This window comes from Ambystoma mexicanum, chromosome 11, assembly GCF_040938575.1.
Source record: "Ambystoma mexicanum isolate Mex_15411 chromosome 11, UKY_AmexF1_1, whole genome shotgun sequence".
Classification (NCBI taxonomy): Eukaryota; Metazoa; Chordata; class Amphibia; order Caudata; family Ambystomatidae; genus Ambystoma; species Ambystoma mexicanum.
This window is the reverse complement of record NC_090934.1, coordinates 998,267,525-998,280,539: the sequence shown is the minus strand read 5'-3', so window position 1 is coordinate 998,280,539 and position 13,015 is coordinate 998,267,525. Positions and strand designations below refer to the sequence as shown.

Below are 13,015 nucleotides of genomic sequence, written 5' to 3'. Positions count from 1 at the left end.
CCCCGTCGCCGGGGCGCCCTCAAAGGTCTTAGAAGACCGCTCGGATTTCTTCTTCTTCTCGCCAGACGGGCTCTTACCCTCCAGCCAGTTGGCGAGACGTTGATGGCGGTCCTTCATGGTCCGTTCCGACATGTTGCCCCAAAACGCACAGTCCTTCTCCACGTGCGTCTTGTCCTCATGAAGGCAGTAAAGGCAGAAAGAGTGTTCGTCCTCCTTGAAGACGTTCTGCAGCTGGCATCCAGGGCAGACCCTGAACAGCTTTCCGGGCGTCGAGCTTCCCTTCTCCTGGGCCATCTCCGAGACAGGGCCTGAGAAGCTTCTGGAGTCCTCCGAAGTGTAGCTCGACGAAATCTTCACCCTTGAGGGGCACAGATAAATCCGACACGGGTCCCCGTTGATCGGATGTAGGATCGGTGGAGCTTGAGGCTCTTTTGACCGAAAGAATCGAAGTTTTTTGTAAAAAAGCGCGAAAAAATAGCACTAACGCTCGAGAGCAATAGCACGAGGATCCCAACACATGAACGTGCGGTAAAAATCTGAAGATGGCTGCCAGAGGCGGTGCTTAGGTAGAGGGCAGTCATTGGCTGTGGTCAGTATGACGCAGAGACCAGTGATTGGTTATTACTACGAAAGACAGATCAGAAACGAAACTGATACTGGTTTTTTCTTTACCGAGGATTCCCAGCCTGACGACGGGGAATATTCATGAGCATGTGAATCCATGCCAGACCCCATGCTGGAGAACTGATAGTTTCCACCAGTCCAGGAGGTAAAGCATTGATGAAGGCCTCCAAGAGATCAGACAAAGGAACAGGAGGTTCACCAGGACTTTGCTGGAAACAATGCTGGTTGGCTGCAACGACAATCCATGGGTCTTCAGCGGGAAAAGCTCCTCTTCGAAAAGGGTCTTAGCGCCAACAACAAATTGAAGCTAGAGTTGCACTTGAGCCCACCAATAGTAAGGCACTGTACAATTCAAACTGGCAGCTGCCATATGGACAGAATCCGGCCACCACATTTGCCCTCCAACAGAGACATTCTGACCAAGATTTGGACTGGGACCAGACAGTTCAAGCCCCCACATTCGGTCACAAACACATACCTCTGCTTTTTCTAGAAACTTCAAAACTTTGCCCAGGAAAGGGCTGGTCTTATATGGAATATCTTTCAAGGAAGAAGGCCAAAAGACAAGACTATCAAAGAACAGGGCAGAATCTTATGGCATGGACATGTAAGCGGTACTCCTACTGGCATTATGTGATAAAATACAAAGGTGTATGGGTGAACAAGTGGAAAACATGGTAGAAAAATATCTGCTGCCATGAGCATGTCCTGGACACATCAGTCAAGTAACAGAAATGTTACTTACATCAACAACAAAAAAGGGATACAAAGCCGCATTCACTGTAAGGGGATGTGTGCAGCTTAAAACAAACAAGGAATTTCTAAATGAGAGGTAGAGGGGGGGGGCAGAGTACCCTGCAGTGGTAGCCATAGGGACTAACCAGTTCCCCCAAAATAGATGACCTAGGTAAGGTAGGTAAAGCCTTTTTGCTTAACTAGAAAAGTAAAGCAAGAAGGCCTTACTTCCCTTCAAAAGTCAGGACAGGTTCAAAACAAAAGTAAAATGTTGGAGAGAATCCATAGATGTCTATGGAAAGTAAGCTGCAACACAAAAAATTTTCCTATGAACTAGTGTGGTATATTCATTTGTGGCGACTATTGGGATTAATTGTACCTACCTGCTAGCCTTCCTTCCACCTAAAGTTAAGTCTGGCTGCGTTGCTACAGCTACCATTGGCGAATCTGATCTTTCCTTTTGGGTGACATACTGTTCTACGATTAATTGAGATGGTTACAAAGCCCTCACCAGAGGGTTATGTAAACATCTCCCCAACACTGTTGATTAAGCAACGGGTGTATTTGAAAATCCTGTGCAAATTGCGATCTCCCATCTCTGCTCCAGAGCCATTGTCTATTCTCCTACAAGAAACATTTGCTCCTCTAGTTTGAGGCATCTTATGATTCTAAAGCTCCATTCCTTCCAGAAGAGTGGCCATGCTTACTTGGTTTTGGCCCTTTCTCTGCGGATCTCTATTAGTCTTGTTCGTTGGCTCTCCACTTTTTCACTCTAAACCTAAGACATAGCTTTTCTCACAGATGTTTGGATGCTAATCATTCTTAGCCGTTCACAAAATTTCTCACATACTAGATGTTCCTAACCCTCTCCTATCTAACCCTTCAACCCTTGTGCTGGGTCATTCATCTGAATTGAGTGCTAAGAAACCATTTGTGGTAAGCATGACACCACAAAAAGGACAATATAAAAAAGGGAAATATTGTTACCTTCCCTTATTGTGAAATGGTCAAAGGTATGTACTGTACGTTTAAACGAGTTCCCTTTATGTAGTGGTGCATTGCATCCTCTCTGAAAAGTAGTATGACCCGTCTCGGGGGATTACAGGAAACACTTTGTAAGCCAAGTAAGTTGATCCAACTGGTCTCTAGAAATAAGGCCAGAGAAATATCTCCTCATGTTTCATAGGAAAGGGCTAGAAAAGGCTATTTGATGTTTCAATATTTTATATAAACCGTAGGTGCCTCTTATAAGTTCTAAATAGGAAAAAACATGCAATAGTAATGCTCATCAGAAGCTACAAGCTCTAGAGCTAACCAAATGAGAACATATACATCTGTACTCAATATCATTATTGCCCCCCAAAATTCATAACATTTTAAAAGCTTAGCTGTGCTCAGCTTTTCGCTGCAGTACGGGATCTGTCAAAATGGCATCATTATAGCAATGATGCATTTACAATGAAACAGTACTGAACCACACGTGTCACCCCAGACCAACCTCACACCAAAGGTTAACATTTGCTAGGAAAAGATGGCATGTACAGTAAGACAGTAGCAGTAAACTTACATCTAGTGAGGTCAACTTCTGCACTTGATCAACAATCAGGGAGCGTAATGGGGAGATGATGATGCTGACTCCCGGAGAGACGCATGCTGGGAGCTGGTAGCAGAGGCTCTTACCACCTCCAGTTGGCATCAGGATGAAGCAGTCTTCACCACACAAAGCAGCATTGATAGATTCGAGCTGATTTGTCCGGAAACGGTGTAGGCCAAATTTCTTGTGAAAAATCTTCATCATTTCCTTTGAATGCGGAAAGTTGAAACCAAGGAATCGCTCGTGAGCAGGTTTGGCCGATGCACCCTTGTTCAGCAGGGGATCTACTGAAGAGAAAGGGTCCAATTCAGGTATACTTCCATATATTTAGCATTTCATAATCTTGACGTTTTAACAATTTGTCAAACAGCTGGTTTATGTGATCAGACCCAGGGTAATCCGAACTTGGGCCATGTAGGCTGACGCGAAAAGACAATACTGACTGGTAAAGAAAAAGCTATTAATCGCTAACTCTAGTTATCCTACATTGGTATCTTCGTAGATTCATATGCTTTCCCATCATTATCAGGTTAAGAGTTCATAATACAAACAACCAGCAGCAGCTGTGACAAAATAACATTTAATATTCTAGCCTATGTTTCTCTTTTTTGGCCTTTTTCTGATCAGCTAATTAGGTAAAGGGGACATATGCCACGCCAGAAACAAGGGTTTTCTGCATCCCTGTGTTTGTGGTGTGAGAAGCCCCACCTACATCAAGGCCACGCAGTTATCCACAAGTGCATCAGACTATCCTAGTGGTAGATGTTGCAAAGCAGCCAAAGCTAAACACTGAGGCAGGGAGCAGAGTGATTAAAGGTACAAAATAACTGATAGCATTCAAAAAGGGAATGTACACAAAAAATGATTGCCAAAATATTGTGGAGGAAAAATCACAATGCAAAATTTCCAGAAAGCAAGCTAGTTCAGTCTCTCTGGTATGTGACTGTTTGGGCTATTTTTGAAGTCCTTTGTGTCAGATTCATGATGACCAGCATGCAGTGTATGTTCAGGGTTTCCACCAAGTAAATCCAAACTCTTACAATGTTAAAATGACGGAGCAGAATGGCTTCACTTTTAGGAGGGGAAAAGGACTGATAGAGGTACAGCTGCATCACATACTAGGATACAATACAGGTAAGTATAGATAGAATATTTAGTGAATATATATTATCTAAATCATGTATCAATAAATATACACAGTAATGTAAGTACTTCAAATCTTTAAGCGCTGGTTCTTTTCCTCTTGAGAATTGTCTGAAAGACAGTGTCATTGCTCTATACAAGCAAGTCTTAAAATGATGGTGGCATTTGCCTCTACCTGTGCACACTTTAGAAATGTGTGGCAAGTGGCTAAAAAGGAGTTGCCTCTTAAAACCTTGGAGCATACAGTCAGCAGCCAGATCAAGTGACTCTAGAGTATTATGGAATGTAGCATCACACTGAAATCAGTTAGGCATCCAATGTGTACATAACTTCGGCTGCCTGGATTGCTTTCTTTACTGAAATCTGTAATCCTGGGCATGCAGTACTTGGGGTGCACGTGGCCGACAAGCCGGTAACTAGGTATCCGGACATGGGCCATAGGGCAAAATTCTCACTGGATTAAGTGACACACACATTTACCTCCCAGGCCTCCAAAAAAGCCCTTGACCCGATACAGCGCCCATGGATTTATTGCTAACCTCAAGCTTTTTGCACAAACACTTGCACATGTTTTAACATCATTTGCAACTATTGCTGTATCCCACCCTGGGTTGGCGCAGGGGACCAATGTACATGACCTTCATTGTGCTCTCCTCTGCCTTTTTTTTTATTTTTTATGATATATTTGTTTTGGTTTTAAAAAGAAAAACCTTTACAAAAGAAAAAGAAAAGAAACTTTTTCACAGATGGATCTCATTACAAAGAAGAGCTATGTTTAAAACAAACAGACAAGAAGAAAAAGAAAAGAGCCATAAGGCTACAAAGGGGACCTATCGCAGCGAGGCAACACACTTTCAGTGGGCAAATGACTTCCTTTCACAAAGTATAAATCATTTTTTCAAGACTTCTACTATTGTTGCAGTTAGCATGATCTCATGGCCAGCTATCAATCTGTCCCAAAAAGACTCTGAAATTAGACTCTCTTCTTTAGCCACGAATCTCCTAAGCAACAGCAGTCTGATTCCCCAAGTTCCTTCACACTCCATTAATAAATGTCTTAAGGATTGTTTGCTTTATTTATTTATTATATATTTATAATGTGCTGAAGCTCGCAAGCATCAGGGTGCGACAAGTACACGAAGACGAAAGGGCACAGGACTAGAACAAAAAGAAGGAAGGATTCAATAGAGTTGAGCCATATAGTGGCAGGTTACCTGAAAAGGATGGTTTTCAGCTCTTTTTTTAAAAAGATTAGAGATTGCTTTCTAGTCGGATGTTGCAAGGTAGCTCATTCCAAAGGGAGATAGCTTTAGTGGGAAAAGCCCTACCTAGGCCTGTGGCTTTTGTTCTGCCGTGAACAGGTTCGAGGAGACCTTGTTTAGCTGATCTTAAGCTGCGGCTTGGTTCGTACCATTTGAATTCCTTTTTAAGGTATGCTGGGGCCGTGCCATATAAGCACCGGTGGACCATTGTCAGGGATTTGAAACTAACACACTCCTTTAAGGCAAGCCAGTGCAGGTCGGTTCTGTCTTTTGTTATATGTTCTGGTTTGGATTTCCCTGTAATGGATCTGACTGCGTTATTTTGGATTATTTGGCATTGCTTGAAGCAGCCATTGCTGGATCCTAATAGAGCGTTGCCATAATCCAACCGTGAGAGAATGGTGGCTCTAGCAATGGTGGCACTGTTTTTGGTGTTCAAGAATGGCCTAATACGGCCTAGCAGCCTCTGGTAGTACTGGCAGTTTTTTTTCAGATACGCAACCTGTGCCTCTGAACCTAGTGATGATTGCAGATATATGCCGAGTGTTTTAACCTTATTAGTGACAACGATGTTAGAGTCCTTTATATTGAAAGAGGAATAGGCTGGGCCTAGGTTAAGTAAAGCTTTCTTTGTTCCGAAGGTCAGGAGTTCTGTTTTTGAGCCATTTAAGCACATCCAGTGGGCTTTCATCCAGTTCTCGATGGTATTGTAGATGGCCGATAATCTGTTATCTGATTTATGATCTCCGCATAGTTCCAAAATCAGTTGCGTGTCATCTGCAAAGTTGGTGAAGTAGATTCCTAACTGTGAAAGAAGGGTGCAGAGACACCGGATGTATAGATTAAAAAGTAAGGGGGAGAAGCTAGCTCCCTGGGGGAAGCCACAGTTTACAGGATGCACGCTGGTGAAGTGTCCACCCCAGGTAATTTTAGAGTTTCTGTCCTCTAGGAATGAGGATACCCATTTTATGGCTTCCACTGTGCAGTGTCCCGCTGTATCAAGGGCTTCTCAGAGCTTCCCAAGGTCTAATAAGTCGAACGCTGCCGAGAGGTCCAAAAGAATCAGCAGTCCTGCTTTTCCCTTGTCCACAATGCCCAGCATTTTGGTCTGGAGATCAAGTAGTGCAGATTCTGTGCTAGGAGCACTTCTAAATCCTGACTGTTGGGGATGTAATAGGTCATGCTTGTCTACATATTCCTGCAGTTGGTGCGTAGCTCAGTGCTTGGAGAGACGGTGTCTACAGAGTCTTTTTGCTTGGTCCCTCTGATTTCCCTCTGAGCCTGAGTCTCAAGAAATTGTTTCTTATGCCTTTTTCAGGGAATTTTTGGAGATAGAGAAGGAGAAAACCCAGCTTTTTATCCACCTTTAGAAAATGGTTGGTAAGATTGAGGTTCCTCACTCCGGCAATTGTGTTGATCCAGTCACTTGTTTCAAGTGACTTTTTTACTTTCAAAGGATTCAATACTAAAGTTTCTAGTGTCAAATCGAGCCTGAGCAGGATTCCTCTAATTTTCCTCTCCAGGCAGAGGAGTAGCTGGTATCTTGAGTTTCTGAAGTGCTCATTCACATCCGAGAAGAGAGAGGTTTTACCTGCTATAGTTATTTCACAGAGCAGTGAAATGATTTTCCAATCGGATCGACATCCCAAAGAAACTAAGCCTAATTCGAAGCGAATGCTCAATAGTGTAGTGCACGACGGGAGAGCTAGAGATTTGTTTCAGAGACGGCCCTCTAGTTTGCTCCAGTTTATGTGCCATAGCAGAGGTTTTGCTTCCAGACCATAGAGTAGAACTGGAACTGCTTTTGCCGTGTAAAACCTGATAAGTGGAAGAATCGAAAATTTACAAAATTTTGTGTTCGGTTTTTTTCATTTGTGGAATAATCTTTGTGGCTTTCTCCATAATTGCAGTATTAACCTTATTGTTGGCAGGGGAGGCGAAGATCTCATAACCCAGATATATGAGTTCCTCAACGCGTGGGACCACTTTAACCATCCAAGACCCAGTTTCCATATCCTATTTTCTTTTTTGGATGTTTAAATATGAGGATCTTGGATTTCAAAGGGTTGATTGAAAGCCCATTTAGGGTAGCATATTCACCAAGTTTGTTTAACAGTCACTGAAGTCCAATCGTAGATCTGTCCAGCAGAACTAATTCGTCCACGTAGGCCTGCCAATGCATCCTCCTCCCATTGATCACTGGACTGGCCAATGCCAACGAAAACAAAAAAACTCCCATATCTGACAGAAAAAGGTTGAAAAACAATGGGGGCTCCTAGACAACCGTGCCTCACCCCTTTGAAGACATGTATAAGATCCGACAGGTGTCCCTGGTCATCCAGCCTCAGTCTTATAGTGGTGTTTTTATGTAAGTCTAGCATTGCTAACAACGAGACTGGGATCCCCCAGCTGTAAAGTTTTGTGCCAGAGCAACAATCTATCCACATGGTCAAATGCTTTGGACAGATCTACCCAGGCCCCGAAAAGGGGGGTGCCCTCTTTCTCATTTGTCTTTTCACTGAGCAAGTTTAGAATAAGCACGTTGAGACTAGTAGATGGCCCTTTTCTGAAACCTGTTTGATGGTGTGATAGTATCTGCCTCGACCCACCCAGTGTGAGAGCTCTCTTAATAAAATCTGCATAAAGAGATTACTGTCTATGTCAAGGAGGGCGATTGGGCGATAGTTTGCCGGGCTTAGCAGATCGCCCCCCTTGAAGAATGGAATAACTAGTGGATTCTTCCAAGAAGGAGGAAAAACCCTGGTCTTTAGGATTTCTCGTAAGAGGCGTTTTAGAATCTTGGCCCAAAGTTTTGGATTATTTCTCAAGACCTGATAGGTCAGGCCATTTGGGCCTGCAGCTTTAGATGTAGAAGAGTTTGATATTAATTCCAGGATGTCGTGTTCATCAAACGTAAGGAGCCAAGGGGGATCCATAGGCAGAATAAATTCTGGAGACCCTGTTGGTTTGATGTTTTCTGATAGATATTCCACCCATTTTTGTTTTGGAACTAGGTTACACAGGGAGCTGTTGAACCCAGACTCTAGTTGACCCAGCGCGGCCAAAAGTTTCTAGAGTTGTTTGCGTTTAGCAGATAAAGCATTCGTTCACCGTCTTCTTGCATCCTTTGATGTTTACGATTTTTTGTACAGTTTCTATAGGTCTGTTTTGCTTTCTTTAGTTCGTTCAAAAGCGTATTTGAGCCATAATGCTTATTTTTTATATGGCGCAATGTTCGCCCGATTTCCCTCTTTTTCCTTTGGGTTTCTTTCATCAAAGATATGAAGATGTTCTTGTTTACGGAGGACACCTATTTTGCTAGGTGGATGTAAGGACCAAATAAATGTTCCATATTTTTCGGGATGATATTCATCCCGCCAGACCGGAGGACGGGATATCTTCTAAAAATTTATTTAGGGTTTTCCACCCTTGCTTATATTTTGACGCTCTCAATTTTCCTTTAACACCCTCCAGTTCTTGGGCACTCTTGATATAACTATATTTTTGCATATCAGGAAACGAGAGTTCCAATCTTGCATGGTCACTGCCACCCAAAACGAAAATATAGTACAAAATGGATTCTGAGTTCCCTCTGCGCCAGGTTACTCCGGCCTTGTCGCTTTCCATTATCTTTTCTTGTAACATCTCTAGATCCGAGGTAGTCAGGAAGTCCTTTCACAGTTTTTCTTTATGTGATGGGCTCCTTTGTATTAGCCGGGAACTCCCACACTGAATGGTGATGTGATCTGTGGTGAAGTCGCCTGGTAGGAGGATGTTTGTTCCCTCATGCTCAGTCTTCACCACTGTTAATAGGGAATCCAAAGCTTCAAGAAAATGCTGGAGTTTCGAGCTGGCAGGATTCCAGTAAATGTTGATAATTGCCACATCAGGGTGCAGTATGTCCATTTTCAATTCTAGTTTGCAAGCTTAAATTCCCATTTCGTTGTTACAAAGTGGTGTAATCATTTTGATAAGAGTTTTTGATGGCAATTATCAGCCCCCCCCCGCTGGTCTCCCTTTGGCTTTATGGGAGGCACAAAGGTTTTGGATTGAAAAATCCTCGATCTCAATTGGGTTTACTAACCAAGTTTCCTGAAATAGTAGGATATCATTTAGCCCAAAAAGGTCCTCTCAGTTTTTTCACTTTCAGGAAGCTAGGGCCTTGTGTATTCCAAGATACCAATTTCAGGTTTATTTGCCTAAAGGAAATTGTCCTCCACTCCTAGTTTTAAAATGATTTGGGAGATGATCTCTGGTAGCTTTGCTACGAGGTTTCCATTTACGCCAGAGCCTGATCCCAGGCTTGCATCTAGCACTTTTGGTTCTCCAGCATTGCCACCTTTCTTAATGCCTTCTCCAACCCCATGGCGTTTCGTGTTAGTAGGGTGTGCAGGTTTGTCCTCAGCCATGGTTTTGCATACCATGAGTCCTTCTCGAGCCAACTCATTCCTGATATGAACGCTTGCTGCACTCTTCGTGATTGAAGACCAATTTCCACAAAGAACTTATCCCATATGAGCGGAAATTTCACATATTCAATGTCCTCGCTTGTGAATAGGAACAGATTTTGAATTGTTTTGATCTGGGACAATATCACTGATCTACTAGTGATTTGTTTTTGTTTTGGCCAGTCAACCTTAGCCACACCTCAGGAATTGAATAGTCAGAAACGTCTAGACTTTTCTCTTCAGCTGGCAATCCGGGAGTTTTTTCTTCTGGCTCCTCCAGAATACTCCTGCTGCTTAATGTCTCAAGGATTTTGCATTTTCCTAGGCCGTACTTAGGATGGTCTTTATCTGTACATCCTCTGGGGTATGTAAACTGACTAGCGGGGCCTATTTCCGAGAATGACCCAGGTTTCTCAGACAGTCTCAGGAAGATCGGTGCCCGTTTCACAGGGATCTTTGCAGTTTCCTTTGCAGTTTCCAGATCTGTGGCAGTTCTTTGAGCCCTGAATGCAATATTTTTCAGAAATATTGGGGCTATTTTAATGCTGGCTTGACCCATTTTGGGGGTTTGCTTGCTCAAGGCCTTAGGAGGGGGGGCGGGGGGTATTTCACTGGATCGGTTTGCAGGCCAATGCTTAAACTGTGTACCTTATTTTTCTTTGAACCTGTGCTTTGTCTCAATTGGGGGATCTTTTTCCCCCAAATTTTTTGGGACAGGTTCAGTCAGCCTATTTTGGTTTTTGCCCATACTCTGTGCCGATTCGGGGGGTGGAGTAACGGAGGAGGGAGCTTCGGAGGGATTGTAAACCACTTTTCAAGAATAAATGTACTCCTGTATTCTGTATTCTTTACACCAGGAGTTTTTTGATTTTTTGTCTTTTTCTGTGTTCTTCTCTGCTGTGGCAGAGGTGTTCTGGACAAAACCCTGCTCCCTTTCTTCCGTTTTGTCGTCCTCCTTCCTTTATAATTTTGACAGGACACTGAAATCGAGATATCTTCAGTAGATTTATTTCCTTGAGTGATCTTTTCCTTATTCGACAGGGGACTTTCCATGACCACCACATCCTCGTCTACAACCACATTTGCCAACCTCCGGAATTCTTCTAAGATTGATTCGGATAAAGGGGTGTCATGGAATATTGGGTTGCCTTCTAAAACCTCTTCCATGGGCATGGGGGTAAACATGATTTGTGGGTTTTGAAAGATGCGCTGGAAGATCTTTAAGCAGCCCATGTGCAGTATTGTTCTCCTTTTTCCCCCTCCTTAAGTAGATGGAAGATTTGTGTAATATCAAGCCCTTGTTTCACGCCTTGCACTTTGGTTTCTTTAAGGGTTGGGATCAAAATGGAGTTCATGACATTGCTAATGCCCTCCATTGCTGATTCACTTTTGGCCAACTCATTTGATAATTCCAGCAAAACACCGGCTTGGGTTTGAACTTCCATTTTTAATAGTTCAAATACCAAAACCAGAGAATTTAGTACGAAGCTTAAAGCCGACAATGTGCTTTCACTGGCTTGTGGGGGAGCGTCTTGGGTGACTTCAGGGGATTTTTCTGGGAGATCTTGTATTGTAGACAGTCTCACCTTTATTTGACTATAAATGTTTGGCGCAATGCTTTTTCTGCAATCCCTTTGCGGGAGGGGGGCCATGTCTTCACCCTCTTGTACACATTCTATGGATTGCCATACACCGTCTCCCTGATCTTCAACATAATTTACATTTTTATTTCTTTTTCTAGCAAATTGATAATTAATTCTGCTCTGGATTTTCTTTGTCATGATGGTGTATTCCAGACCCTGCTTCCATCCTTTCTGTAGTAATGAAGCAGGGTCGGTTTCCCCAGCTGTTTATTGACCATGCGTGTGAACAAGAGTGTGTATATTTATGGGAGCAGGCTGGTTTGGGTTTGGGACTGGGATATTTGATGCAGCTAACCCGTGGTCTTCCCCTTCACCTTTCCAAAGTGGGGGTGCTGCGGAGTCTCATTTACGCAGGGCGTGCAGTTTTTATATTGTTGAAATGCAACTGGAGCACAACCGGGACAGTACAGTAACTCTGTTAAGTTCTGGTGAATTTGGATTTTTCCACTATCAGGAATACTGGCGGTCAATCAAAGAATATGAAAGAATAAGAGGGGGGGTGTTTCCGCCTAAACAATGACAGGCACCACTAAAGGGCACCCCAAATTGCTACCGAGTCTCCCCCGACCCCCGCTTCAGATGACTTGCTTAGCTTTACCCTTAGCGTGGAAAACAGCGGGCGCACTAACAACTATGAGGTTGAACACAAGACGCAGGATGAAGTTTGAAATTGCCACGGTGGGATTACCTTCAGGGCGAACTCCTTTCCTGGGTGCAAGTTGGTTCTGCTGTCTCCGCTGCTCGCCTCCCCTAAGCGAGGACTCTTAGGTCTATTCCCGCACTGTAAGGGTGCCTCGAGCCTCCAGAGCCAAACAGCAGCAAACCAGCGACGTGGAAAAACGAAGCACCGCCCTTAACTCCGCCGGGCTTCATGCCGCAAGGGCACAGAGCTCTGGTTTTTACTTCCAGGACACAGGTGGCATGACTTGCTCTGTAGAGTGCCTTAAAGCGAAAGGCTCCGTAGAGTGCCTTAAAGCGAAAGGCTCCTTATCCAAAGATGATATTACGGCCCTACGGTACCAACAGCTTCAGAGTGCTGAATCTGCAGCATGCAGGATACGTGGCGAGAATGCTGGGCTCACAGCTCCAATGGTCTTTCACTTTAGACCAGAGCCACAGCAGCAAAAGAGCGATGTGGAAAAACGAAGCGCCGCCCTCAACTCCGCCGGGCTTCACCTCTGCCTTTTGTTGTGGCCAATTAGCCAAGTTTATGGGAGATCTGGATGGCAATGAAGATGTTACTCCAGGATAATGTGGCATGCGTCAGGTTCAGGCACCCATACTTGGTGAGTAAGAAATGGTGTGCTCTGTGTATGTGTAGAATTGAGGTGGCAAGTGACTTATGTCTGGATAGTAGTTTGCAACTTGACATTCCTCCCCTCCCCCAATATGACTCAGTTAACCCTTGGAGCGCCTCCAGGGTTCTGGCTGAAAGAACAGTGTTGTTGGAGCCAAGCAATGAGGCCAAAACCCCCAATGCAGATGAACGTAATGCCTCTCCAGAAGTACCTATTCAAGGAATTGGTATGCAGTGCTGGTCAACATGACTGTGGCTGCCTCAAGCAA

At 43.9% G+C, this 13,015-nt stretch overlaps 1 protein-coding gene across 3 annotated transcripts in view; it reads right to left on the bottom strand.

The window, feature by feature from the left end:
- The window catches only part of BLM (BLM RecQ like helicase), an 865,782-nt gene that overhangs the window by 583,601 nt on the left and 269,166 nt on the right, over nt 1-13,015 (bottom strand). For 2 of the 3 annotated variants that reach the window (XM_069624186.1, XM_069624184.1), the window contains exon 8: nt 2,927-3,240. In XM_069624186.1, the coding sequence (XP_069480287.1) occupies nt 2,927-3,240 (314 nt within the window). The remainder of the gene's footprint in view (nt 1-2,926; nt 3,241-13,015) is intronic. The other variant, XM_069624185.1, reaches the window with a different exon arrangement.